Genomic DNA, 25,448 nt, shown 5'->3' with positions numbered 1-25,448 from the left:
TTGACAGGGAAACTTCCGCTCAGTGAATGCTCATGGTCATTAGCACTTCCACTGACAGATGTGGACCAACAGATGGATGAACAGGAATCAAACATGCGTAAAATTCAATTCATTGCCTTACAAAGCAAGGCCAGATATCCATTTAGCAAGATTTAAGTTCATTTCTATGGCTCAGATGTGTGTAAAAAGGAACTTTCTTTATTTACCATGATGGGTCCCATTTCACACTACCTTTTCTCATACCAGTTGACAGAAAATGCTTGATTTGTCAACTAAAGGTGTCTCTATCTGGTGTAGCTTAAAATAGTATGTTGGGGTAATTCCTTTGTGTTACTTTTGGTTTTTCCATCTCTTCTTTCTCTGCTTGACATAAATCAGGTGAACATCATTTACAAGTTGGCTCCAGAGAAGTGCCATTTGGTTTTTGCTGGCCCTGGTTACCTATGTCACTTCATTTTGCCACTTGCCACATCAGCCACAGTGTCTCTTGGCCCCTTGGTCACTTGGGTCCTGCTCTGTGAACCATGGGAGTGAGCCTCATCTCACTTGGTGTTTGGGGCAGTATTTGCAATTGATGTTTATAACAACTAGCTTTCATTGAGCACATGCTATGTGCAAGAGCATCGTTCTAACACCCTGAGGTGTCCTAGCTCATGTAATTCTCATGCCAGCTCTGTGAGGTAAGTATAGATAAGAAAATGGAGACTTAGAAAGTCCAAGTATCTTGTCCACAGCCTGTAAGTTTCAAGGCCAGAATGTCCATGGATCTTGCTACTGCCCCCAGTTGTCAAGACCCCCAAGCCTTCTCATTTGAGCCCCAGTCTCCTCTGGATCTCTTCCTCAAGGTCCAGGAACTCTTGACAGCTTCTCCACAGGCTACTGGAGTGATCAGACCCTGTGAGTGTGTTCTCACCTACCTGTACCTAGGCTCCCCACCCATGGCTATTTTGCCTTTCCCAGGCTGGGTTGATAGCAGGAATGAGAGGCTTGCAGTTTTCCCAGGCTTCTTACAGGGAAACAAGGGAACTTGTCACAATGACCCAAACTTTCCAGAGCCTTCTTACCATGAGCTGAATGTTCACATTCCTACCAAATTCATATGTTACAGTTCTAGCCCCAGTGTGAGAATACTTGGAGGTGGGGTCTTTGGGAGGTAATTAGGTTTATATTAGGTCATAAGGCTGAGGCCCTCAAGATGGAGGAGGAGGAGGGGGAGGAAAAGGAGAAGGTGTGGGGAGGGGGAGGAGGGGGAGGAAAAGGAGGAGGAGACCGCTTTCCATGAGCACACACCATGGAAAGGCCACATGAGGACACATAGCAAAGATGACTATTTGTGCACCAGGAAGCACGCCCTCACCAGACACCAAATCTCTTGTCACCTTGATCTTGGATGTCCCAGCCTCTAGAACAGTGAGAAATACATTTCTGTTGTTGAAGCCACCCAGTTTATGGTATTTTGTTATATTGCTCTCCCTAAGACTTTCAGGAGGCTCCTTCAGTTCTATTCCTCTATCCCCTGAAAGAGCTCTGTCCTCTCCATTTGATCTTCAAGCTTTGGACCTTAATGTGTAAAAACACAGCTTTGGGATAATCAAGAAAATCTTTGACAACAGAAGTTAGTTATGAGGAGAAAAAATGTCTTGCTAGGAACTTGGGGAAAAGTCCAAACAAGTCTTCTTAACTTCAGATGTTACCAATGTTTTGCTTTCCTGGATTGGTCTTTACGGTGTGCAGCTGAAGAAGAAGAAAAGCCACCTGAATTACACAGAAAGAACACTGGTGGTATTTCATCACGTTTTCCTGATCCTTACACTCTTTAACCCTGACTGATTGGTGCTGGCAGGGAGCCGTCCCCATCTGGTAGCACCCCTTCCTGTCTCAGGGCTTTCCTCTCCCAGGCCCTGCCAATACACACTCCAGAACTATGGGTGCCTAAGTTTTCATGTTCAAAGTTGGCATTTGGAAGGGTCTTGAGTTTCAAAGTGTCCTTATATAAACTCCACACTGGTGGAAGTAAAGGCTTAAGTATCAAAAGCTGACATCGTAGCTACAGTTAGCTTGTGTGTTACAAGTGAGTGTGGGAGGAAGAACCCAGAAAGGGAGCCCATAGAGGGCCAGTGACAGCATCAGCATTTTCCCCAGAAATGAACCTCTTATTTCTAATAGGAATGTTCTCATTACCCCAAAGGAATGTTGTGTTATATGGCATGCAGAAAAATACTTGCAGTTTAGTTTATCTGTGGGAGTCAGGAGGCTATATAGAGATAATAATGAGTCTTACTTGCTATCTTTCATTTTGTCTGTGTATCTAGATCCAGATAATGTTTTCCTCATGTACAGAGAAATAATCAACACTTTCTTTTTATATCAAAGGGTTCAGACTCACATTATGAACTCTGTAAAAACTCTATGCTGTTATTTCTATTTGCAGACTAAGACATATACAAGAAGGTTGGGTTTCTCCTGCCCTCCACCACCCCTAGGCAATTGGAGCAGCAAGATTATAAAACACAAACACAGGCAAATATAGACAACCCAGTTTGAGGTTTATTTGGGTATCTCTGCCTTGTAAGCACTTCCTCAGAACATGGCAGAGCAAGGAAGGGGGAGGGAGTTCAGTTAGTTACTTGGGCTATTTATAAGGTCAACAGGAAAGGCTTGAGATAATGGGGAAAATGCTCCTTTTTTTTCTCTTTGTGTTTGCCATGGAGTCCACTTCCTAGTCTGTCCCACTGTCCCCAGTATCAGGAAAATCCAAAGTTGGCCACATCCAAAGCAGTTGCATCACAGCCTGGTAACATGAACCTTACCAGCTCTTTGGTCTTAGTTGACAATAACCTTCCCCTTTTCCTCCCATGTTCAGGTTCATTGCCACAAGGCATCCCCCAAACTGCAGCTGGATGAGACCCCCATGCCAAACTAGATATTTTGCAGATGATTAGAAACCCAGAGAATCTCATTCTATAATAATAATTATTATTATTTTGAGACAGAATCCTGCTCTGTCACCCAGGCTGGAGTGCAGTGGCTCAATCTCGGCTCACTGCAGCCTCCGCCTCCTGGGTTCAAATGATTCTTGTGCCTCAACCTCCCGAGTAGCTGGAACTACAGGCTTATGCCACCATGCCCAGGTAATTTTTATTGTTGTTGTTGTTGAGACGGAATCTTGTTCTATGATCTAGGCTCACTGCAACCTCTGCCTCCCGGGTTCAAGCGATTCTCCTGCCTCAGCCTCCTGAATAGCTGGGACTACAGGCGCCCGCCACCATGCCTGGCTAATTTTTTGTATTTTTAGTAGAGATGGGGTTTCACTATATGTTTGCCAGGCTGGTCTCGAACTCCTGACCTCAGGTGATCCACCCACCTCGGTCTCCCAAAATGCTGGGATTACAGGCATGATTCACTGTGCTCAGCCTACCTAATTTCTTTATATTTTTAGTAGAGATGGGGTTTCATCATGTTGGCCAGGCTGGTCCTGAACTCCTGGACTCAAGTGATCTGCCCCCTCAGCCTCCCAAAGTGTTGGGATTACAATTACAGGCATGAGCCACTGTGCCTGGCCCTATTCTATAGTTAAGTAACATATTTTTAGCTTGGGAACATTCTAAGGTGAATAAAAATGAACAAGCAAACAAACAAAAACCCACAGATGGTGTTTACAACAGAAAAAAATAACCAGAAGAATCATTTTTCAGTCAGGTATTGTTACCCTTATAATTTTAATCAAAACAATTTTGCCTAAAAGTTGAGTCAACAGAAAATCCATGCCTCTGTATCAACAGACAATCCACAATCCATTTCTGCCTTACCTGGAAAGCCTCAACTAAGGGGAAGAACAACCCCTCAAGAAATCTCATTTTTCCTAGATACAAAGTTCTAGAGTTTGGAAGTTTGTGGGTGAAAGATTACCTAGGTGCTGAGGCAAAAGACTGAAGGCACAAACTGTTTCAATATAATAAAGAAAATTGTTAAAATAAAAATAATCATAATGCGAATTAGATATAGAGATGATCATGGACAATTATCAGTCATTATTATAAACACTATTAATCATTAACTTTTAATATTACTCTTTGTTGCACTACTAATATAACCTAGGAATAACCAGCAGGTATAAGGTCAGGTACTGAAGGGACATTGTGAGAAGTGACCTAGAAGGCAAGAGGTGAGCCCTCTGTCACACCCACACAAGGGCAGCTTGAGGGCTCATTGGTCAAGCGGTAATGCCAGTGTCTGGGAAGACACCCATTACTTAGCAGACCGTGAAAGGGAGTCTCCTTTCCTTGGAGGAGTCAGGGAACATGCTACTCCACCAGCTTCTTATGGAAGACTGGATATTATCCAGGCCTGCCTGCAATCATCCGGAGGCCTAAACCCCTCCCTGTGGTGCTGTGCTTCAGTGGTCATGTTCCTTGTCCGCTTCCATGTTTCTCCTGTACTCCTGGTTCCTCTTTGAAGTTCGTAGTAGATAATGGTTAAAAAAAAATAGTGAAAGCCTTAAAGTCTTTAACCTTTCTTATAAGTATATAAAAGAAAACACTGACATATGCTGCCTTCTCTCTCTGTTTCAGCTATCTAAAAGGGAAGGGCCCCCATCCTATGATCACATGACTTACTTCACCTTGTCAATCATTTAGAAGATTCACCCTCCTTACCCTGCCCCCCTTGTCTTGTATGCAATAAATATCAGTGCGCCCAGCTGTTCAGGGCCACTACCGATTGTTTTCTCTTTATCTCTTTGTCTTGTGTCTTTATTTATTACAATCTCTTGTCTCCACACATGGGGAGAATACCTGCTAAGCCCCGTAGAGCTGGTCCCTACATATGGCGCCCAATGTGGGGCTGTCAGAACTGACCTAGAAGGCAAGAGGTGAGCCCTCGGTCATGTCCACATAAGAGCCGCTTGAGGGCTCCTTGGTCAAGCGGTAATGCCAGTGTCTGGGAAGACACCCATTACTTAGCAGACCACAAAAGGGAGTCTCCTTTCCTTGGAGGAGTCAGGAAACACTCTACTCCACCAACTTCTTGTGGAAGACTGGATATTACCCAGGCCTGCCCACAGTCATCTGGAGGCCTACACCCCTCCCTGTGGTGCTGTGCTTCAATGGTCATGCTCCTTGTCCACTTTCATGTTCCTCCTGTACTCCTGGTTCCTCTTTGAAGTTCATAGTAGGTAATGGTAAAAAAAAAAGTGAAAGTCTTAAAGTCTTTAATCTTTCTTATAAGCACATAAAATGCTGATGTATGCTGCCTTCTCTCTGTGCTTCGGCTACCTAAAAGGGAAGGGCCCCCCATCCTATGATCACGTAACTTACTTCACCTTATCAATCACTTAGAAGATTCACCCTCCTTACCCTGCCCCCCTTGTCTTGTATACAATAAATATCAGCGCACCCAGACATTCGGGGCCACTACCAGTCTCCATGTCTTGGTGGTAGTGGTCCCCCAGGCCCAGCTGTTTTCTCTTTATCTCTTTGTCTTGTGTCTTTATTTATTACAATCTCTCATCTCTGCACACAGGGAGAACACCTGCTAAGCCCCATTTAAATTTAATAATTTAATTAAAATTAAATTATTTGGTCCCTACAAAAGTTCATCTAAGTTAGCATTTAATGGTCTTCTTTCTCCTTTGGATATATGGCATGTATTTGATATCTCCTTTATTGAAGTTACTAAAAATAAAGAACCACTTTCACTATGCCGCTCTGAGTGAATGGCTCACTCAGAGGCATTTTAAGCATTTTAGCAATTGAATCATGAAATACGTTTTTTAAAAAAACTCTCTCAAAGATATTTCTTCTACTCTGATGTCCATTGTTGTAAAGTCATTCCCATCGTAGGTCCTTTCTCTGTCCTTCCTTCTGACTTCTGCACTGAGAGATGCATAGAGCAGTGGTTGCAAATGTCTGATAGTGGGCCAGAACCTGTTCATTGCAAAAAAGCAAAATAATAATGATATTGTTAATAATGATAAAAAATGAAGTCCTTGCTAGTCAAATAACTCTTTAAAGGGCAAAGAATATGAGCAGACAGTTCAAAAAAAATGAAATATAAAGGTATCAACACAGATGCTCAGCACCATTCATAAGAGAAATGCACATTACCTCGGTAAACCATTTTTTTTTCACCCAGCACACTGACAAAGATCAAAAAGTCTGATAACCCATTGTGCTAGGGAACATGTTGCAAAACAGACACTATCAAAATTAATGCTGAGATTTGGAAAAATTGAACAAAATTGCCCATGCATATAGTTGTTGACCTATAAGTTACGCTTCCAGGAAATTTATCCTATAAATATATTCACACACATGCCAAGTGGCAGATGTGGTACATTATTTACTGCAGTATTGTTTGTAATAGCACTTTATTGGAAACAGCCTTAAATGTTTATTGATAAGTTACTAAATTATGGTACATCCCCACATTGGAATATGTAGCAGCCTTAAAAAGACTGAAGAGATGGATAGATGATAGATAGATATGATGATTTCTAATTGTAAGTGAAAAATAAAATACCAAAGGGAAGGATACCATTTACATAGAATGGGTAGAGGAGAGGTCTATGTATATGCACAGTATTTGCTTATTGAAGCAAAAACTACCTCTGGAAGGACACGCAAGAAACTGATAGTATATGCCTCTCTCACAGAGGGGAACTGAAGAACTGGGGGTAAGGAGGGAGTGAAACTTTCCATTATATTTCTGTCTATCTACACACACACACACACACATATGCACACACTTATGTATATGTTTGAATTTTGAACTACAAATGTATTATCCATTTAAAAACTTAAAAACACTCTTGTTTGTAAGGAGCAGACATTTTCATTTTTAGGAAACACAATTTGTATCTCCTTAAACAGAGTATGGCAGATCAAATTTTCCAAAGATAACTATATCAATATATCACATCCCACATGCTCTTCTTACAAGGTGACACTGACACTCCCCTTGAATCTGGCTAGGCTTGGGACCGTGTGGAAGTGACTATTTGAATTTCAAGGGTAAAGTCATTACAAGTAACATAGCTGCCCCAACTGTCTTCCTCTCACCTGCCCTCAATCTTCTTGTCCTTGGAACTCAGCTACCATGTTGTGAGGAAGCCATGCAGCCTCACTGAAAGATTTGGGGTAGGTGCTCCTGCACCACCCCAGCTTAGGCCCCAGCCGACAGCTAGCATCAACCACCAGACTTGGGAATGAATCAGCCTTCACACACATAACTTTCAGGCCACTCAGCTGGTGCTGACCAGAGCAGAAATGATCCGTCCTTTCCTAGCTCTGCCCAAACTGCAGATTTATAAACAAAATAAATGATATGTTGTTTTAAGCCACTATGTTTTATGACGGTTCGTTCTTATACAGTGATAAATAACTAGACCAAAGAAAAAATTTTGGATGTTTTGAGAAGATCCCAGGGATGCCTTGCTGAAATAAAGTAGAGGCAGGGATGCAGCTGGGCCCAGCTAGAATCTTCAGTTTGCCATTTGCAGGACTTGCTCTCCCTCCATCAGTTTCTTTCCAATCCTTCTCCCTTGGCCCCCGGGAGCTCCCCCTGAGAATTGGTGCTATTTTGTGGGAAGGGGAAATTATAAAACGAGTAGTCTCCACTTTTAACTTTGAAGGAACTTTTACCAAAATAATAAATTGCTTTTGGTGTAAATTTAAATCTCAAGGAGATTGTCAAGCAAAATGCAGCTTTAATTTTATTTTTTAATCTGAATATTTAGAAATTAGTGTCAAATAGAATTAGTTGAACAAAATTTTTATAACAGTATCATATCAGATTATTCCTATAAAAGTCATCAAGGTCCATTAATTCTGACACTACCAAGGACATTAATAGTAAATTGAAAGAAAAATTGTGAAGGGCAAATTCGTCCAGTGGCTTTATGTTTGAACTGATTTTGTGGAGCAGCAATATACTATAAGTGTTAGGAGCCTGGACGTTGGAGCCAGACTGTTAAATGTGGCTCCACCACTGGTATCTTTATGATGTTGAGCAAATTATAGTTCTGTGCCTCAATTTCCTCATCTGAACATTGGCTCTAATAACAGTTCCTGTCATATAGGGTTACTGTGAGTTTTAATAAATTACATTCGAAACACTAATATTAGTGTCTGGCACACAAGAAGTCTTCAGAGAACAACGACTGTTATTTTTGTATACCAAACACCAGATCTGATATCCTGTGAGATTTATTCTAAATTTAGCTTTTGCCCCTAGAATTTATAGCCAAGGTAAATTCAGACATTGCAAGCAAGTCCGCCAAAAGCTATATGCTAATGGAAAACTCCTTTCTATTGCTAACACTTTGGTTCCTGTTTCTGTCCATATTTGAAAGAGACAGAAATGTTATGTAAATTGTAGATGCACTCAGCATCATTTCCAACCTCCTGCAAGTGTGCCTAGAATCCTGCAAAGGCTGGTGAACTAAAGAAAACCTAGCTTTCCCAAACTCCCATGAAGCTAGTGTTCTGAATACACAGTTGGTTTTCCAATCAGATGCATTTATACAGAGTATTTAAGGTAGATGTGTGGTGGGGCCAGTTTCCTGTTGTTTTGACTCTTCCTACTGGCAAACATGATTGTCAGGACTTTGGGTTTTTCTAGAGCAGAAGCCCAGTTCACTAATTTTGTGTGTGTTGAAGAGGCAGCTGTGATGGGGTGTGAAGGCAGTGGCTGCAGCTCCCTGATCCCTGGATCACAAGCATTAATAGTCGTTTTGATGTTAACCAACCAAAAATGTATCTCCTGAAATCCTACATGTCTGAATGTGTCAAAGGTAGCAGCTTCCTTGGCAGACCTGTTCTCTGATGGTGACTGGGAATCATTTCTGGACTTCACGCATCCAGCCCCTCCAGCAATTGCATAAGCACCCAATTCCCTGAATTCCATCCTTTCAGCTCTTTTTAATTTTTTTTGTACCCAAATTCTGTCTGATTCAAACAGGGAGTCACAAAAGTTGTCTTCCTCATGGCAGTCCTTTGTCAAATGACTCGTTTTTCCAATTTATTCAGTGTGAACTTCCAGAGCTTCTCTTTATATAGTGCAGTAGAGTAAGAATGGAAGGAGCAGGCTGAGGTGTTAGAATGCTGATAAAGAATGTTTCCTTAAAAACAACAGCAAACAGGGCTTATCATGTCTGCAAGGGGGAAAGCCACTCTTTTGCTGTAGCATTGTTATGGGGGTGCAATGGACTCATCTGGTAAGAGCACCCAGACTAGTCCTCAGTATGGTCACTCCTTAAAAATATCAGTAGATTTTATGAGTTACTGTTTGATATTTCTGCTTGATCAAAGAGATTCAGATCTTGTTTAATGTCCTCTGCTGTGCGCCTTGAAAAACTGACTTTTTAGTGCCTCTCATCCGTCATCAGCACTAGCACTGGGCTTCTCCAAAGCTGTTCAACAACCATGTTTTTTCTTGCCACCTTCCTTCACAGAGCCTAGAAGGCCATACACTCACTGCCCTCACTTCTTTTGCCTTGGTCATATGATCCAGTTTTAGAGGAACTCTGCTTGAGGTAACTTCTGGAAAAAGTTTTGTTTTCCTTATAAAGGAATAGATGTGGTTAGTGGAGTTTCTCTCCTTCCATTCCTCCTGCCTTGAAAATAAATATGATATCTGGAGCTCTAGAAGCCATTTTGATAACATGAGATAACAAGCCCATTCACTAAAGAAAGCAGAGGGAAGGGAAGCCGGGCGCGGTGCCTCACGCCTGTAATCCCAGCACTTTGGGAGGCCCAGGTGGGCGGATCACGAGGTCGGGAGATTGAGACCATCCTGTCTAACACGGTGAAACCCCGTCTCTATTAAAAATATAAAAAATTAGCTGGGCATGGTGGCGGGCGCCTGTAGTCCCAGCTACTTGGGAGGCTGAGGCAGGAGAATGGCGTGAACCCAGGAGGCGGAGCTTGCAGTAAGCCGAGATCGCACCACTGCACTCCAGCCTGGGCGACAGAGCGAGACTCCTTCTCAAAAAAAAAAAAAAAAGGAGAGGGAAGAGATAGAAGGAGACTGTATCTTTGATGACACCCCTGAGACTCTGCCCCGGACTCTTCCTTAAGTGAGAATAATAAACCCCTGTTTGTTTAAGCAAGTGTTTGTAAGGTATTCCATTTCTTGCAGCCTCATTCCCACAAAATATGTTATTTATATCTCCCAGAATTTTTGTAAGAACCCAACAAGATAACTGGCATGAAAGTACTTTGAATACTATAAAAAGAGAACTCGTTTTAAAGTTCTGTTTTAAAAGGAATCAGATGTTTTTCTTAGTCGTTCGAGCTTAAGGTAGAGGAAGTTTCAATGAAATGATAAATGGTTGAAATAAATATGCCACATATTCCTTTCAACAACTCAGATGAAGGCTTGCTTCTTTCTTAAATTATTAATAACCCCATTTAGTACTTTCAAAGTGCCTTGCCATCATTTGTTACTTAATCCTCAGAATTTCCCTAGAAGAATGTAAAATCTCATTTTACAAGGGAAGAAGTGAAAACAAGGTTTTTCAAAAACTCTCTTTGAGACACCATATGCCTGTGGCAGACTCAGAACTAAAAATCAAAGAATTGAACAGTCCAGTGTGTAATTGGCTTTCTCATGTAAATTTGATACGCAGGGCATGACACAGCCCACAGAAGCTCTAAGAATTTTTTAAAATTTTACCTTACATGTATATTCAAAATAAAGTCAAGCTAACCATATAGGATTCCTTATGTAAACAAAATGCCTTTATGCCCAACATTAGAAGTGGACAAGGAAAGAATATATTCTATCATTAGTGAACTTGTCTATTTGTACACCAAGAATCTCACCCAATCCTGGCATAAAATAAATCATGTCAGATTAACTCTTATTTTACTGATGTATCTGGTAATAAGCAGTAAAAGAGTAGGTCTGAAACAGAAGCAAAAGTAAAGAGAAATACCAGGCCAGGCACGATAGCTCATGCCTGTAATCCCAGCACTTTGGGAGGCCGAGGCAGGAGGATCACAAGGTCGGGAGTTCAAGACCAGCCTGGCCAACATGGTGAAACCCCATCTCTACTAAAAATACAAAATTAGCCGGGCGTGCTTGGGCATGTCTGTAATCCCAGCTACTTGGGAGGCTGAGGAAGAAGAATCACTTGAACTTGGGAGGTGGAGATTGCAGTGAGCCGAGATCGCGTCACTGCACTCCAGACTGGGAGACAGAGCGAGACTGCATCTCAAAAAAAAAAAAAGGAGAGAGTGAGAAAGAGGGAAATATCTACCTACCTAAACAGGAAGTAGGTTCATGATCACTCTTTAAAAAGGAAGCAAAGATTTATTTATAACCAAAACTTTATTTAGAAATGTGGTGCTCAGAATCTTCCTTCACCTTCAACCCAGGAAAATGTTCTCTCAATTTTGATCATGTTGTACTTGATGAAACAGAAATTTGGCCTTTAATTAATGATGTTAATTTTTAAAAATTTATACATTTCCAAGCCTTTTATCTAAATTCTGAATAAGATTTACATGATATGAAATCAATGAGAGAAAAAAGAAAAAGCAGCTGAAACAGAAATACAAAAATCTCTTAATTAGACTATATTATTACTATTTTTATTTTCAAATCCAGAAAAGGCCAATATAAAGATTTCCTATGCCAGCTCTACTACTTCCTACCCATGGTTCCTTAACCAATTACCTCCTCTCTCTACGTCTAGTTTCCTTATGTAGTAAATGGGCACGATAATAATGCCCACTAAATTGGGTGGTTGGGCATAATTGAATGGAGTGCAACGCCAACAATGTTAGTCATTATTATGGTCTGAAAAAGCCATAAAACATTGGACACAACTAAGATATGGCACATGAGGTAAATACTATAAAAGCTGTCTGAACATCTAACCTGATTGGAGTGGCAGTAAAGGGGATTTGACTTTCAGGATAGTACTGCTCCACCAGCTTCTGCTGGGATTTAAATGATTATTGCTTAGCTCTTTTCTCTTGACTTGTTAGCAAGTGCCTGGCGGGCCTATTTCAAGTAGCTTTTGTAAAATACTACGGGAAGATCCTTAAGAAATAACCAAGAGCATGCTTGGTCTGGTCTGATATTAAGGGCAACAATGGTCACTGGACATTAAAGGGGGCACAATTGAATTTGAGAGCTAAAGAGGGTGGTGCTTAGCAAAAAACAAGGGTGTTCCTGAACAGAAATCCACCGTAAAGGGGGAAGAAATTTTTGAGAAATTCTTATTTGTCACAAGGAGCAGACAGCTGCCCAGAAATGTGCTTTCCAGAAAACTGGAAAAGTAGAATTCTGACCTGCCCTCTGGATTTCTAGCTGGAGCCGATAAGTATATGGGAACAGTGCACACCTTGGGAGAATGAGAATTTTGTGAGATGTTTAAACCTCTGTCACCTGGGGATTTAAAGGTTGTTGTATACACCTATTTTATTTATTATCTCTTCTGCTCTATTGTTATACTGGTAAGAACAAGGGAGTGAAGGTTACAATTGCAACGGGGTTTACAATCTTGCCTGTTCCATACAGCAGATATTCCATGAGGGCTGTGGGGATGAGGCAGGAGGAAAATGAGGCCAGAGAAACCGAGAACTTGAAACTAGCAGAGTCAAACTGGGCAAACTCCTGAAGAAACATGCACAGAACATAAATGTCAGACCAATCCTGGCTTCTAAATATTGTATTGCCAGGAGTAGCCAGCGAAAGTTTGGGTCCTTTACCCTTAGGGTGCCAAGTGTCCTCCATGTCCCAAGGCCCCCTTAGTGTGTCCATCTGCCTTCCAGGTGGCTCAACTGCAGATCCACTCAGCCTCTGTTGACTGAAACTGAGTTGAAAGAGGAAATAAGTTGAAAGAAGGGTGAAGAAGAGAAAGCATCAGGGAAAAGAAAAGGATCTGATGGAGTGTACAGAGGAGTGAGAAAAAAAATCTAGGGGAAGGGAAGCAGAAAATAAAATCAGGAAGAAAATAAGATAAAATACAGGGAAGAAAGATGAGAATGGGATAAGCACAGGATTCGAAAGACTTCAGTAGGGACCTGGGATCAGATTGCTGTGCTAGAACTGGATACAGGAAGGAAGAAAGAAATGTATCTTAGAGGAGCTTCTGAGAATAAAAGAGATAGGAGAAAAGAAAAGATAGAGGATTAAAAATGCTATTTGTTATTCTAAATGTCTGGATAATAATCATCTTTGTGTCTTTGCATCAAAGCTTTTAGTGGCACTGTGGGCAGAACCACAATCAATATTATTTCAAAACAGTGATGCCCTTTGAGGAGGATATGAAGGGGAGGGAGAAATCGGATAAACTATGAAGGAGGAGAGAAGAGGCCAGTCTTGTCTGATACTGCAGAGACAGGTTGATGCTGAACCCTTGGGAATAGAAGTGATGCAATGCCTGTAAGAGTTAGCAGGATGTTTACTGTCTTTCTGCACGGAAGAAAAAAAAAAAAAAGGAAAGGAAAAGAAAGAAAACAGAAAAAATATGGCACTGGCTACACACAACTCTTTCTTAAAGAAGAACACACTGGAATCTGATTAATTGATCACTGAGTTAATTAATTGTCATCTTGCGATTTTGGTATGTATAGTAGTTATTTGCATGTGACATTATGTACCAGTTATTTTACTATTGTTAAAAAAAAATTGGGAATCCATTAGGCTGAGACAACTTCAGTGCCTTGGGTTCCTACATAAACAACCTGAAAGGAACTCAATGTAAACAATAAAATGAAACTTAAGCTTAACCAATCAGAAACTGCCAACTAACCTCTAACTAGGGACTTTGCACATTAACCAAACATTTTCATTGTCTTCCTTATGGGAACACCTTATAAAAGCTTTCACCTTGGCCGGGCGTGGTGGCTCATGCCTGTAATCCCAGCACTTTGGGAGGCCGAGATGGGCGGATCATGAGGTCAGAAGATCGACACCATCCTGGCTAACATGGTGAAACACCATCTCTACTAAAAATACAAAAAATTAGCCAGGCATGATGGCATGTGCCTGTAATCCCAGCTACTCTGGAGGCTGAGACAGGAGAATCACTTGAACCCAAGAGGCAGAAGTTGCAGTGAGCCAAGATCGCACCACTGCTCTCCAACCTGGGTGACAGAGTGAGACTCCATCTCAAAAAAAAAAGAAAAAAGAAAAAAAGCTTTCACCTTAAGCCACTTTGGTGGAGCCTAAACTGCTCTGTTTGGTGCTGCCCAATTGATGATTTCCCATCAGCTCAAATAAATTATTTAAGTTTAATGTACTGAAGTTTATCTTTTAACACTATTTATTTTTAAATCAGCCTTTAGTACTTTTTTGTTTGTGTATTGGCTCCATTTACTTTATGACATGAGTCATTTATTGCTGTATCGATTGAGACATCTATCTAGTCATCTCTTAGGCAAGCAGTCCTCAAACTTTAATGAGCATCAGGATCATCCAGAGGACTTGTTAAACACAGATTTCTAGTCTCTACACCACTAGAGCTTCTGATACAGTGGGTCTGGGGTGAAAGAATCTGCATTTTTAACAGGCTTCCAGGTGAGGCTGATGTTGCTGATCCAGAGACCTCACTTTGAGAAGAACAATATTTGAAAAACAATAGTGTTTCTGCTATGTGTAAATACTATTATTGCAGATGTGTTTAAATATGAAACTGTATTTCAAGGATAAAGTTTTTAGAGTTCAGAAAAAATTATTAGAAGCATTAATATACGAAGTGATCTACTATATCAACAGTAAAATCAAAGAGTTATATGGTGTTTTGAAGGAAAAACTTCTGAAATTTATAACTTTCTATAATAAGATGACCTGGTTGAAGTTCTAAACTTTTCAAAGTAGTATCTCCAATTTTGAAACCTCCAACTTAAGAGTTGTAGAGAAAAATGTTTTCTCTTCTTCACATGATCCCAGCTTGGCCCAGAGAGAAGGACACATTCACCAACACTTCTGTCCTCTTGGAATAGTCCTGGCGAGGAAGCTTGTGCCTCTCTCCCATCCCCTCTGAACAGAGTGTGCTACTTTTGGGCCATGGTGTACACTAGAGGACTATGCTCATAACAGTGGAAGGTGCCATCTTTTTCTTTTTCTTTGACTCCCTGAGCTTTTAGGTGCGAACAGGCTTGTCTCCACTTTTGTCGTCATGAAGTAAATCCACCTGGACAATGTTCTTCCATAGTCAGAAATCCCTGCTGAAGACAGAGTACAGTAAGTCTGTGTAACCAGCTGGGTGAGTGGACTCAGAGTCTTATATGCAGGCTTGGATATACACCCAGTGTGAATGTGCAGATTCTGGATCTAAAAAACTTTGTGTCTAAGCGGCATTCTCCATTCTTTAGCAGAAGCACCACTAAGCCATCGATACAGTTGGCTATCTGTCCTTCGGGCGTTTACTTCATCAGTCAACATCTTGGAAAGAAGTGGGAGAAAATTTTAGAGCTGCTAGATCTCTAAAATGCAGGCTGGGAAATCATAAGATGGACACTTGGGCAGCAAAGGACAACCCAGGGAGAATGAGGATCTTGATATAGGCCAGCTTGGGATGGGGCGGCTCACGGTGGCTTGTAACATAGACACAGCTGGTACATCAGAGCGCAGAAAGACTCCAGTTAAGTGCCACCTCAAAACAGATGGACTTCACTACATAAAGCTTTTTTAGGGTTTTGTGAAAAGAACAATTGTTACTTCCATAGTGTCTTTTTCCCCATACAGTGCTTCTCAGCCAGACCCGCAAAGGGAATTGAGTTTCCCATGGGGCACGGAATACTCTGTGTTCATGCTGACCTTCAGGTTGTCAGGGTCAGGCTGAAGCAGCATCTCCAGATTAGTTAATCCAAAATTCAGACTTCTTTATCATTCTGTAAATGACGTCAAGATCTAAATAGTATCTTGGGCTTGGGAGGCTCCTACATAGGGTCCTGGAAATACCCTACTTCTATCACCAAGTCTTAAATTGGTTCTAAACTGTGTATGTTGTAAAGTCTGCTCATGGGTGCGAATTTTAGAGACCCCTACTGAAGCTTCAACCACAGAAGGGTAAGGGAATAGATAAACAACAATATGGATTTTCTCCTATAGGGCTTATGACACAATTTTTAAGCAGAAGCAAACCAACCAACTCTTATTATGGAACAAAGGTTTAGAGGGACCATTTAAGATTTTCCATTGGAAACTCCCTGTCATTAAGAATTTGGTTTGCATAGTGACATATCAGGGAAAGAAAATTCTGAAAAAAAGATTTGGTCTTGCAATCAGAACAGCAATGAGAAAAAATGAAAGCAAAATAAAAGCATACACATTAAGAAATAAGATGGGGTGGATAAACAGCTTTCTCCTCTAGAGACAGATTAAATTAAAAAAAAAGATGCGACTAAAAAATGAGAAATATTTTAGCTGTTATCTTTTTAAGGAGTGTTAGGGCAGAGGGGCTTATGAAAATCAAATAAAGAAGGCAAGGTCATGAGAGCTCACTAGGTTAATTCCTCCAGTGAGAGCCCAGAGAGAGAGGAAACTATTGAGAGGGGGTGTTTGTCTTTTCTTTTATTCTTCTTATTTTTCAAAAACTTTTTTATTATGGAAATTTCCAAACATGCACAAAAGAAGAGAGAAAATAATGACTCTCCAAGTGCCCATCTCTCCACTCCAGCAGTTATCAACATATGGTTATTCTCATTTCCTGTGTACCTCCCCACTCCTCCTCCAAATCCCAGCACCTGCTGGAGTATTTTACAATTAATCCTAGGCATTATATAATTTTATCTATATTATCTCAAAGAAATAAGAATTTTTAAAAGTTTAACCACAATATAATTTTACATCTAAAATATTAATAATATCTCTTCATATTATATGTCTAGCTAGTTTTCTAATTTCACCATTTTAAAAATAACATATTCTCTTTTTAATTTTTGTAGATTTGGGGGTACAAGTGCAGATTTCTTATATTCGTCTATTATGCACTGATAGAGTCTGAGCTTTTAGTGTGCTCACCACCCAACTGTAATTTCAGCATTGTTTATAAATACCGTATAAATATATGGTTTGTTTGAATCAAGATCAGAAAGAAAGCTCCCACATTGTATTTGGTTGATATGTCCCTTAAACTTCTTTTTATTTATTAACTGCCTCCAGCTCCCCTTTTTCTTTTTCTAATTTATTTGTTGAGGAAACTTTGTCATTTGTTTTCTAGCATTCTGAGAGGTGTCCTCTTAGAGTTGCAAGAATAAGAGAACAGTTGGAAAACTTCTTGGAAAAGCTGCATGGGGTGATTTCAGAAACATTGGACATTTGTTATAGAAGGGCTGAGAAGATTAGCAGAGAATATATTAAACATCCTTAGATGAGTTTGAAGGTGACACAGTCATTTCACGTGGCAAAACTTCTATGGCCATGGTTTGGGGAAAGATTTCCAGGAAACACATAGAGTTAGGACTCTGTGCAAAGGTTTAGGGAAGATGAAGCACAGTAAAGGGTAGCACAGTGGGTGCAAAGGAGATCAATTCCAGGCCAGGGTTAGCTGTTGGGCTGATGGAGGGTAGCTTATAGATAGAATTTTCCAACTTGGGTTGGTATGGTGACTGGATGTATTTGAACAATTAATGCAATTGACTGACTCAGAACTCAATGATTTCATATGGGAGACTCCAGGAAAACTGTCTGGTTCTAAAGAAAAAAGAGGAGAGGAATTCTGGTCCAGCAATCATTGCTACACAGGAGGGGGAGGAAGAAAGCAAGGCTCTGCTGATCCTGCAGAATCTGTGGAAGAGCAGAAGGAAATGGAACATTAGGGCATATTCCATTGCCACAGGAAAACATGTAGCTGAGAGAATAGTTCTACTGCTGATGATGTGAGAAAAAGGTTTTCAAGGCTTGGAAATTCAAAAGTCAGGAAAAGGAAAAGTTTTGGGGAAAAGCACATGAAAGAAAGCATAATGGAAGGTCCAAACAAGCTCAATTAGAAATGAAACTGAAGATGTTACAACCAATACCACAGAAATACAAACAATATAATAATTCAAGGCTACTATAAACACCTTTATGCACAGAAACTAGAAAATCTAAATGAAATGGATAAATTCCTGGAAATATACAACTCTCCTAGATTTTCAGAAAGAAATAGAAACCCTGAACAGACCAATAACAAGCAGCAAGACTAAATCAGTAATTTAAAAAATTGTCAACAAAAATGTTCAGGACCAGATGGATTCACAGCTGATTTCTACCAGACATTCAATGAAGAATTGGTATCAGTCCTACTGAAACTATTCCAGAAAATAGAGAAAAGTATATTCTCTCTAAATTATTCTATGAAGCCAATATCACCCTAATACCAAAACCAATAAATGACATAAAAAAAAAAAAAAAAGAAAACTGCAGACCAGCCAGATACGGTGGCTCATGCCTATAATCTCAGCACTTTTGAAGGCTGGGGCAGGTGGATCACCTGAGGTCAGAAGTTCAAGACCAGCCTGGACAACATGGTGAAACCCTGTCTCTACTAAAAATATAAAAATTAGCTGGGTGTGGTGGTGGGTGCCTGTCACCCAGCTAATTGGAAGGCTGAGCCAGGAGAATCACTTGAACCCAAGAGGCAGAGATTGCAGTGAGCCAAGGTCACACCACTGCAATCCAGCCTGGGTGACAGAGCAAGACTCTGTCTCAAAAAAACAAAACAAAACAAAACTATAGACCAATATCACTGATGAACATAGATGCAAAAATCCTCAACAGAATACTAGTTAACCACATCCAACAGCACATCAAAATGATAATACACCATGATCAAGTGGGTTTCATCCCAGGAATGCAGGGATGGTTTAACATACACACATCAATAAATGTCATACATCACATAAAGAGAATTGAAAACAAAAACCATATGATTATCTCAATAGACACAGAAAAAGCACTTGATAAAATTCAGCATTGCTTTATGATAAAAACCCTAAGCAAAATAGGCATAGAAGAGACTTACCTCAAAGTAATAATAAAAGCCATATATGACAAATCCACAGCCAATATCATACTGAAAGGGGAATGCTGAAAGCATTCCCCCTGAGAACTGGAATAAGACAAGGATTTCCACTTTTACCACTTCTATTCAACACAGTACTGAAAGTCCTAGCCAGAACAATCAGACAAGAGAAAATAAAGGGCATCCAAATTGGAAAAGAGGAAGTCAAACTGTCACTGTTCACTGATGATATGACCATATACCTAGAAAACCCTAAAGACTCACCCAAAAGGCTCCTAGATCTGATAAACGAATTCAATAAAGTTTCAGGATACAAAATCAGTGCACACAAATCAGTAGCACTGCCATACACCAACAATGACCAAGCTGAGAATCAAATCAAGAACTCAATCCCTTTTACAATGGCTGCAAAAAAATAAAATATTTAGGAATATACTTAATCGAGTAGGTGAAAGATCTCTACAAGGAAAACCACAAAACACTGCTGAAAGAAATCATAGATGACACAAACAAATGGAAACACATCCCCTACGCATAGATGGGAAGAATCAATATGGTGAAAATGATCGTATTTCCTAAGGCAATCTACAGATTCAATGCAATTCCCATCAAAATACTGTCACATTTATTTATTTTTGTTTTTGTCATAATTCTTCACAGACCTAGAAAAAATAATCCTAAAATTCACATGGAACCAAAAAAGAGCCACATAGCCAAAGCTATACAAAGCAAAAAGAACAAATCTGGAAGCATCACATTACCCGTCTTCAAGCTATACTACAAGGCTATAGTTACTAAAACACCATGGTACTAGTATAAAAATAGTCATATAGACCAATAAAACAGAATACAGAACCCAGAAATAAAGCCAAAAATGTGCAGCCAACTGATCTTTGACAAAGCATACACAAACATAAATTCGGAAAAGGACATCCTATTCAATGAATGGTGCTGGGAAAACTGGCAAGCCACATATGGAAGGATGAAACTGGATCCCCATCTTTCATCTTATGCAAAAATCAACTCAAGCTAGATCAAAGACAAATCTAAGACCTGAAATCATACAAATTCTGGAAACATTGGAAAAACTTTTCTGGACATTGGCTTGGACAAACAATTTATGACTAAAACCCCAAAAGCAAATGCAACAAAAACAAAAATAAATAAATGTGACCTAATTAAACTAACAAGCTTCTACACAGCAAAAGAAATAACCGACAGAGCAAACAGACAGCCCACAGTGTGAGAGAAAATATTTGCAAACTAGGCATCCAAAAAAGGACTAGTATCCAGAATCTACAAAGAACTCAAACAAATTAGCAAGGAATAAAACAAATAATCCCATCAAGAAGTGAGCAAAGGATATAAATAGACATTTCTCAAAAGAAGACATACAAACAGCTAACAAATATATACAAAAATGCTCAACAGTACTAACCCTCAGGGAAATGTAAATTAAAATCACAATGAGATACCACCTGATTCCTGCAAGAATGGCCATTATTAAAAAGTCAAAAAACAATAGATGTTGGTATGGTTGTGGTGAAAAGGGAACACTTTTATACTGCTGGTATAATTTACATTGTATTAGTGTAAATTAGTACAACCACTATTGAAAACAGTGTGAAGATTCCTTAAAGAATTAAAAGAAGCTCTACCATTCGATCCAGCAATCCCACTACTGGGCGTCTACCCAATGGAAAAGAAGTCATCGTACAAAAAAGATACATGCACATGCATGTTTATAGCAGCACAATTCTCAATTGCAAAGATGTGGAACCAAACTGAGTGCCCATCAACCAACAAATGGGTAAAGAAAATGTAATATATATACACCATGGAATACTTCTCAGCCATAAAGCAAAATGAAATAATGTCTTTTGCAGCAACTCAGATGGAGCTGGAGGCCATTATTTTAAGTGAAGTGACTCAAGAATGGAAAACCAAATATTATATATTCTCACTTGTAAGTGGGAGCTAAGCTATGAGGACGTAAAGGCGTAAAGATGATATAATGGACTAAAGAACTTATCCATGTAACCAAAATCACCTGTATCTCATAAACTATTGAAATAAAAAAAGTTTGAATTATGTAAATGATAATATAGAAAAATATATGGGTAGAGAAAACAATGAAATAAAAAAGATAAACAGAAAAAGAGCATAATGATTCCTACTTAGAAATATCCGCAGTGGCTTTAGTTAGGGCTTTGCTGAGGGTAATCCTCCAAATGAGGCCACTAGGGTAATGGGAGAGAACTTTATCCATAAAACAGAGTTCCCAGATGAAAAGAACTCTAGGACCAAAGCTGCTGCAGTGCAAGGCTAAAACCCTCTTGGAATTCTACTCAATATGGAGCAATAGAGAAGGTAAAGAGGGTGGGATTTCACAGAACACATATCATGAATGTGCTTAAAGAGGGAATGGAAGATACATTACTAGGCAGCATTCAAGCCCAGGGAGGAACTGGATCCCCCAAATGTGACAATCAAGAGGGAAATAAGAATACATAAAAAAATTGTATTATGAAAAATTTCAACCACTCACAAAAGTAGAGAGAAAAATACCATACGTTCCTATCATGTAGCCCCAGCAACCATAAAGTCGTCATTACTTCCGTTTTAACTTTATCTCATAAGATTTTATGAAGGTATATGTTAAAGGTCCAGGTGTCATATCATTTCACCAATAAATAATGAAAAGGCTTTAAACACACTAGATGAACACAGAAAGGACTGACAAAGCCTTGCATAAAACTGGAGAAGTATCAAGCTGGCACATTTCAAAATTTTAGAAGAAAGTATTTTAAGTGCCACTGTCTATTGGCAAGACAGTGTATACAAGTGATTTCCCCATTGGTGCAGGGAGCTCAATGTTACAATAAATGGGCAATTTCTCTCTTGTGGATTTAAATTCTCTCATAATAACCTCTGGACCAAATGCCCAGTTGATGTCTATATTGGTTAGCCTGAAACAAAAAATATTGTATCTATAACTTTGCATTTCTTCATGTTCCTGCCTTTCCCCAAATTGTACTATTTACAAAACTAGGGACAGAAAATCTGGTTTAGGACAGCTGCTCTAGGAGCATGGGATTTGCTCATGCTTCCTGTTTTTTGGCTCAGCATGAGTAATCTGTAGTTGGGTTCATTCAACTTTGTCGTTGCTGAAGAGTCTATAGACATTCTAGTGCTCCAAAGATGGCCCCAAACATCACAGCTGGTGAAGAAAATCTGGCACCACGAGACTGAGCCCAATCCAACAAAATTAGAAAGCAAAGTCAGAAAAAGTTCAAATTTAGCTTACAGAAGGAAGGGGAATTTGATTTCAAACTTTAGGGCTTTTTCTCACAATTTAATAATCAAATAACATTCAAATTCAGATGTTTGAATAGTGTATCTGCAATGTATTTTTTGAGTATTTTTTAAAATGGCATACTTTTTGCTGACGTGTTAAACACAACTTGTCGTCAACACAATTAAAAAAAATTGTATAAGAGGAAATGTTAATTCGTTGGTGTGGGGTGAAGTTAAGGCAATTTCGCTGAGTTCCTATTCTCCTTACAGCCTTCAAGTGCAGCAGTTAGGCCACTCTACACACTAGCCCTAGGAGGATACAAAACATGCAACCACATGAACGCAGGAGCAGACCTGCTCAGACACAATGCAGGCTTGCTCTCCCGAGTGGACCAGCCCTGCTCCAACAGGTTTAAAGAAAAAAGACCTGGGGAGAGTTAACAGGGAGCCCTTCACTCACATGGCCACATTTGTACCAAAATCACGAAGAAGGCTACCCAGGTCATCATAGAAAAGTACTACATGCGCCTAGGCAACGACTTCCACACGAACAAATGTGTGTGCGAGATCGCCATTATCCTCAGCAAGAAGCTCCGCAACAAGATAGTAGGCTATGTCATGCATCTGATGAAGCGGATTCGGAAGGGCCCAGTGAGAGGTATCTCCATCAAGCTGCAGGAGGAGGAGAGAGAAAAGAGAGACAATTATGTTCCCGAGATCTCAGTCTTGGATCAGGAGACCGTTGAAGTAGATCCTGACACTAAGGAAATGCTGGAGCTTTTGGACTTTGTCAGTCTGTCCAACCTGCAGGTCACTCGACCTACAGTTGAGATAAATTTCAAAATGCCTCGGGGAGCTCTTTGAAGCTGTCTGCAATGCTGTAATATTTTCAATAATCCTGGGACAACAGCAAATAAAACAAAACAAAACCGCCTCCCCGACAAAAAACTAAAAAAACAGGGAGCCCTTCTGCTTCTATCCCTACATTTCCACAGTGGTCCACGAAGGAGGAAACTTCTACCTCCACTTCTGACCTCTTGAAAGAGTCATAGAAAGCATATCCCACTCTTAATCCCTTGGATCAGGGATGGTCAGTGGGTGATCCAAGCACCGCATTGGCTGGGCCACGCCTTACTAGAAGTAAGTTTCCTGTGCTCAGGTGCAGAGAAGGTTGAGCCTTTTCTCTCTTTATCTGATCAGTCAAAATGAGCGCAGAAGCTTGAGGGGTGGTGGATGTAGCCCTAAGATTCTCTTTCTGGCTGCTGTCTCTGCAAAAGGCAACCTTTCTTCCCTTCTATAGAGAGGTTGAGTACTTGGAAGTAGATTCTACTGTGCAGATAGATTTTACCCCAGCAAGTGTGTCTCAGAGTATGCTGTCCTCGGCTTTCCTGTAGATTTGAAGTGAGATGTGGGAAGCCTCTGGTCTAAGCCGCATTATCAAACAAAGTTCACCAAAAGCCTTGCATTCTTGGTGTACTCTGTTCTTGTCAGCTGTCTATTTTGTGTGTATTCTCTTTTGGTTATCATGGTGGAAAGGAAAGGCCTGAGGTTTTGGCTGTTGAATCTCTAACAGAACAATTTTGTTTTTCACTTAGAAATAAATCTAGATTTAAGAGTAGATTTTGGTGGAATCCAATACTGTTTGAATCTTAAGTTCCTGATAATTAATTGGTTCTGCTTTTTCCCATTTCAACAATTCTCAAGATTATAGTGTCATAAAGGACATGGCTTAAGTAAGAAGCTAGGAAGACATTTTTTGTTTTTTTTTTTTTTTACAGAAAGAATATTCCTTTAACATTTAAAAACTGTATGTTATTTATAGTCCCTCAATTTTGAAGCCCAAATACCCTGCTGAAAAACTTTTAAAATTACCCTTTTAGCAAGGATTCAAAGGATAAGCAAATATTCATAATTCATAGTCTTTTTAGTGATTTTGTTGAGAAACCTGGGAATCTCGAAGAGCCTGTCCAACAGCTGCTAGAACACAATGTTTCTGTTACAGGTTTAATTGAGATTTATAGGTTCTGATTATATTCTGAGAAACAGTTCTTTTCCACACCTAGAGTTTAGAAATGACTGTCAGTTACTTAGATACTGGAGCTTCTGACTGGATAGTAGAAGTGTCATTATTTGTGAATTCATATTTAGCCTAGCCAACAAAGAAACATTCTTGAAGCTACATATGATGTAACCAAAAAATTGTCATTGTATGCTCCATCTTGCTTTGTGAATTTATTTTTTTTCCCCACAGTAACGCAGGACATTTTTATAGCAATAAAATCACATTGTCCTATGACATCCATTAAAACCTGTTGGTCTGGATTTAAATGAATATGTAACCACCTGTTGTTGATTTAAAATTCATTTGTAGGAAGACCTTGGGTGGTAGGGTGGCGCACAGTGTATGTGTTTGTGTGTGATACACCAAGTCACAGTCTTCAAAGAGTCTCAGAGTAGTTTTAAACTTTTAACTTAAAACTTATACTTTAGATATAGTGTTACCATCAGAAAATTGTATTTCAAAGTAAATTGAATTTTCTCTGCACAGGTGACATGTAGTTTTAACTCTGCTGGCCATGGAACATGATTTACCTTCTTATCTAAGAGAACCATAGTGTTTGTCATAGAATTTATTATGTAATTTAGTTGGCTTAAGCATAAATAAAATTTATCTTAGGTGCTACTTAAGGATTGCTTTGAGCATAGCTATAAATTATTAAAGTTTCAAAGTGCACAAACCATATGCAGAATTGAATGAAATGAAGAATGAATGAGGCTTCAATGCAAATTAAAATTTTATTTTTGAAAAATGGTATTTTCTAGTCTTTGTGCAAACTTCTTCACTTGGGATTCCTTGGATCCTCTCCTAAATAAACTACCTGCAAGTCCTTGTCTCAAGGTCTGCTTTGAGGGAACTCACATAGAGACACCCTCTAACAAAGGCTGCCTCAAAGGCTAGATTTTGAATTGATATGGGAAAAACTAAGGGGTGAAACTATCCAAATCTGCTTGATTTTGACATACTTCATTTCAGAAAATATTTCCAAGTGTATTCAACTTCTCCTAGTCTGGAGCTTTGTCTTCTCTCCTAAGTCTCTTTTTCTCTTTAGAGAAAAATTTAGAGATCAGGGAGAGGTGAGGGGCATGATGCCTTTCTTTGTTAGTTTTTACAAAAATTTTATAATTT

General features: G+C 39.6%; 1 protein-coding gene across 1 annotated transcript; it reads left to right on the top strand.

The window, feature by feature from the left end:
• Positions 1–755: 755 nt before the first annotated feature.
• On the top strand, positions 756–24,034 carry LOC100979771 (small ribosomal subunit protein eS17-like). Its single transcript, XM_055110871.1, has 2 exons — positions 756–1,121; positions 22,706–24,034. Exons 1-2 carry the CDS (start codon positions 756–758, stop codon positions 23,123–23,125), a joined length of 786 nt encoding a protein of 261 aa, XP_054966846.1. The 3' UTR covers positions 23,126–24,034.
• Positions 24,035–25,448: the final 1,414 nt, after the last annotated feature.

The sequence above is a fragment of the Pan paniscus genome, chromosome 2 (assembly GCF_029289425.2).
Source record: "Pan paniscus chromosome 2, NHGRI_mPanPan1-v2.0_pri, whole genome shotgun sequence".
NCBI lineage: Eukaryota > Metazoa > Chordata > Mammalia > Primates > Hominidae > Pan > Pan paniscus.
The sequence above is the reverse complement of the archived record's forward strand: the minus strand, read 5'-3'. Positions and strand labels throughout refer to the sequence as shown.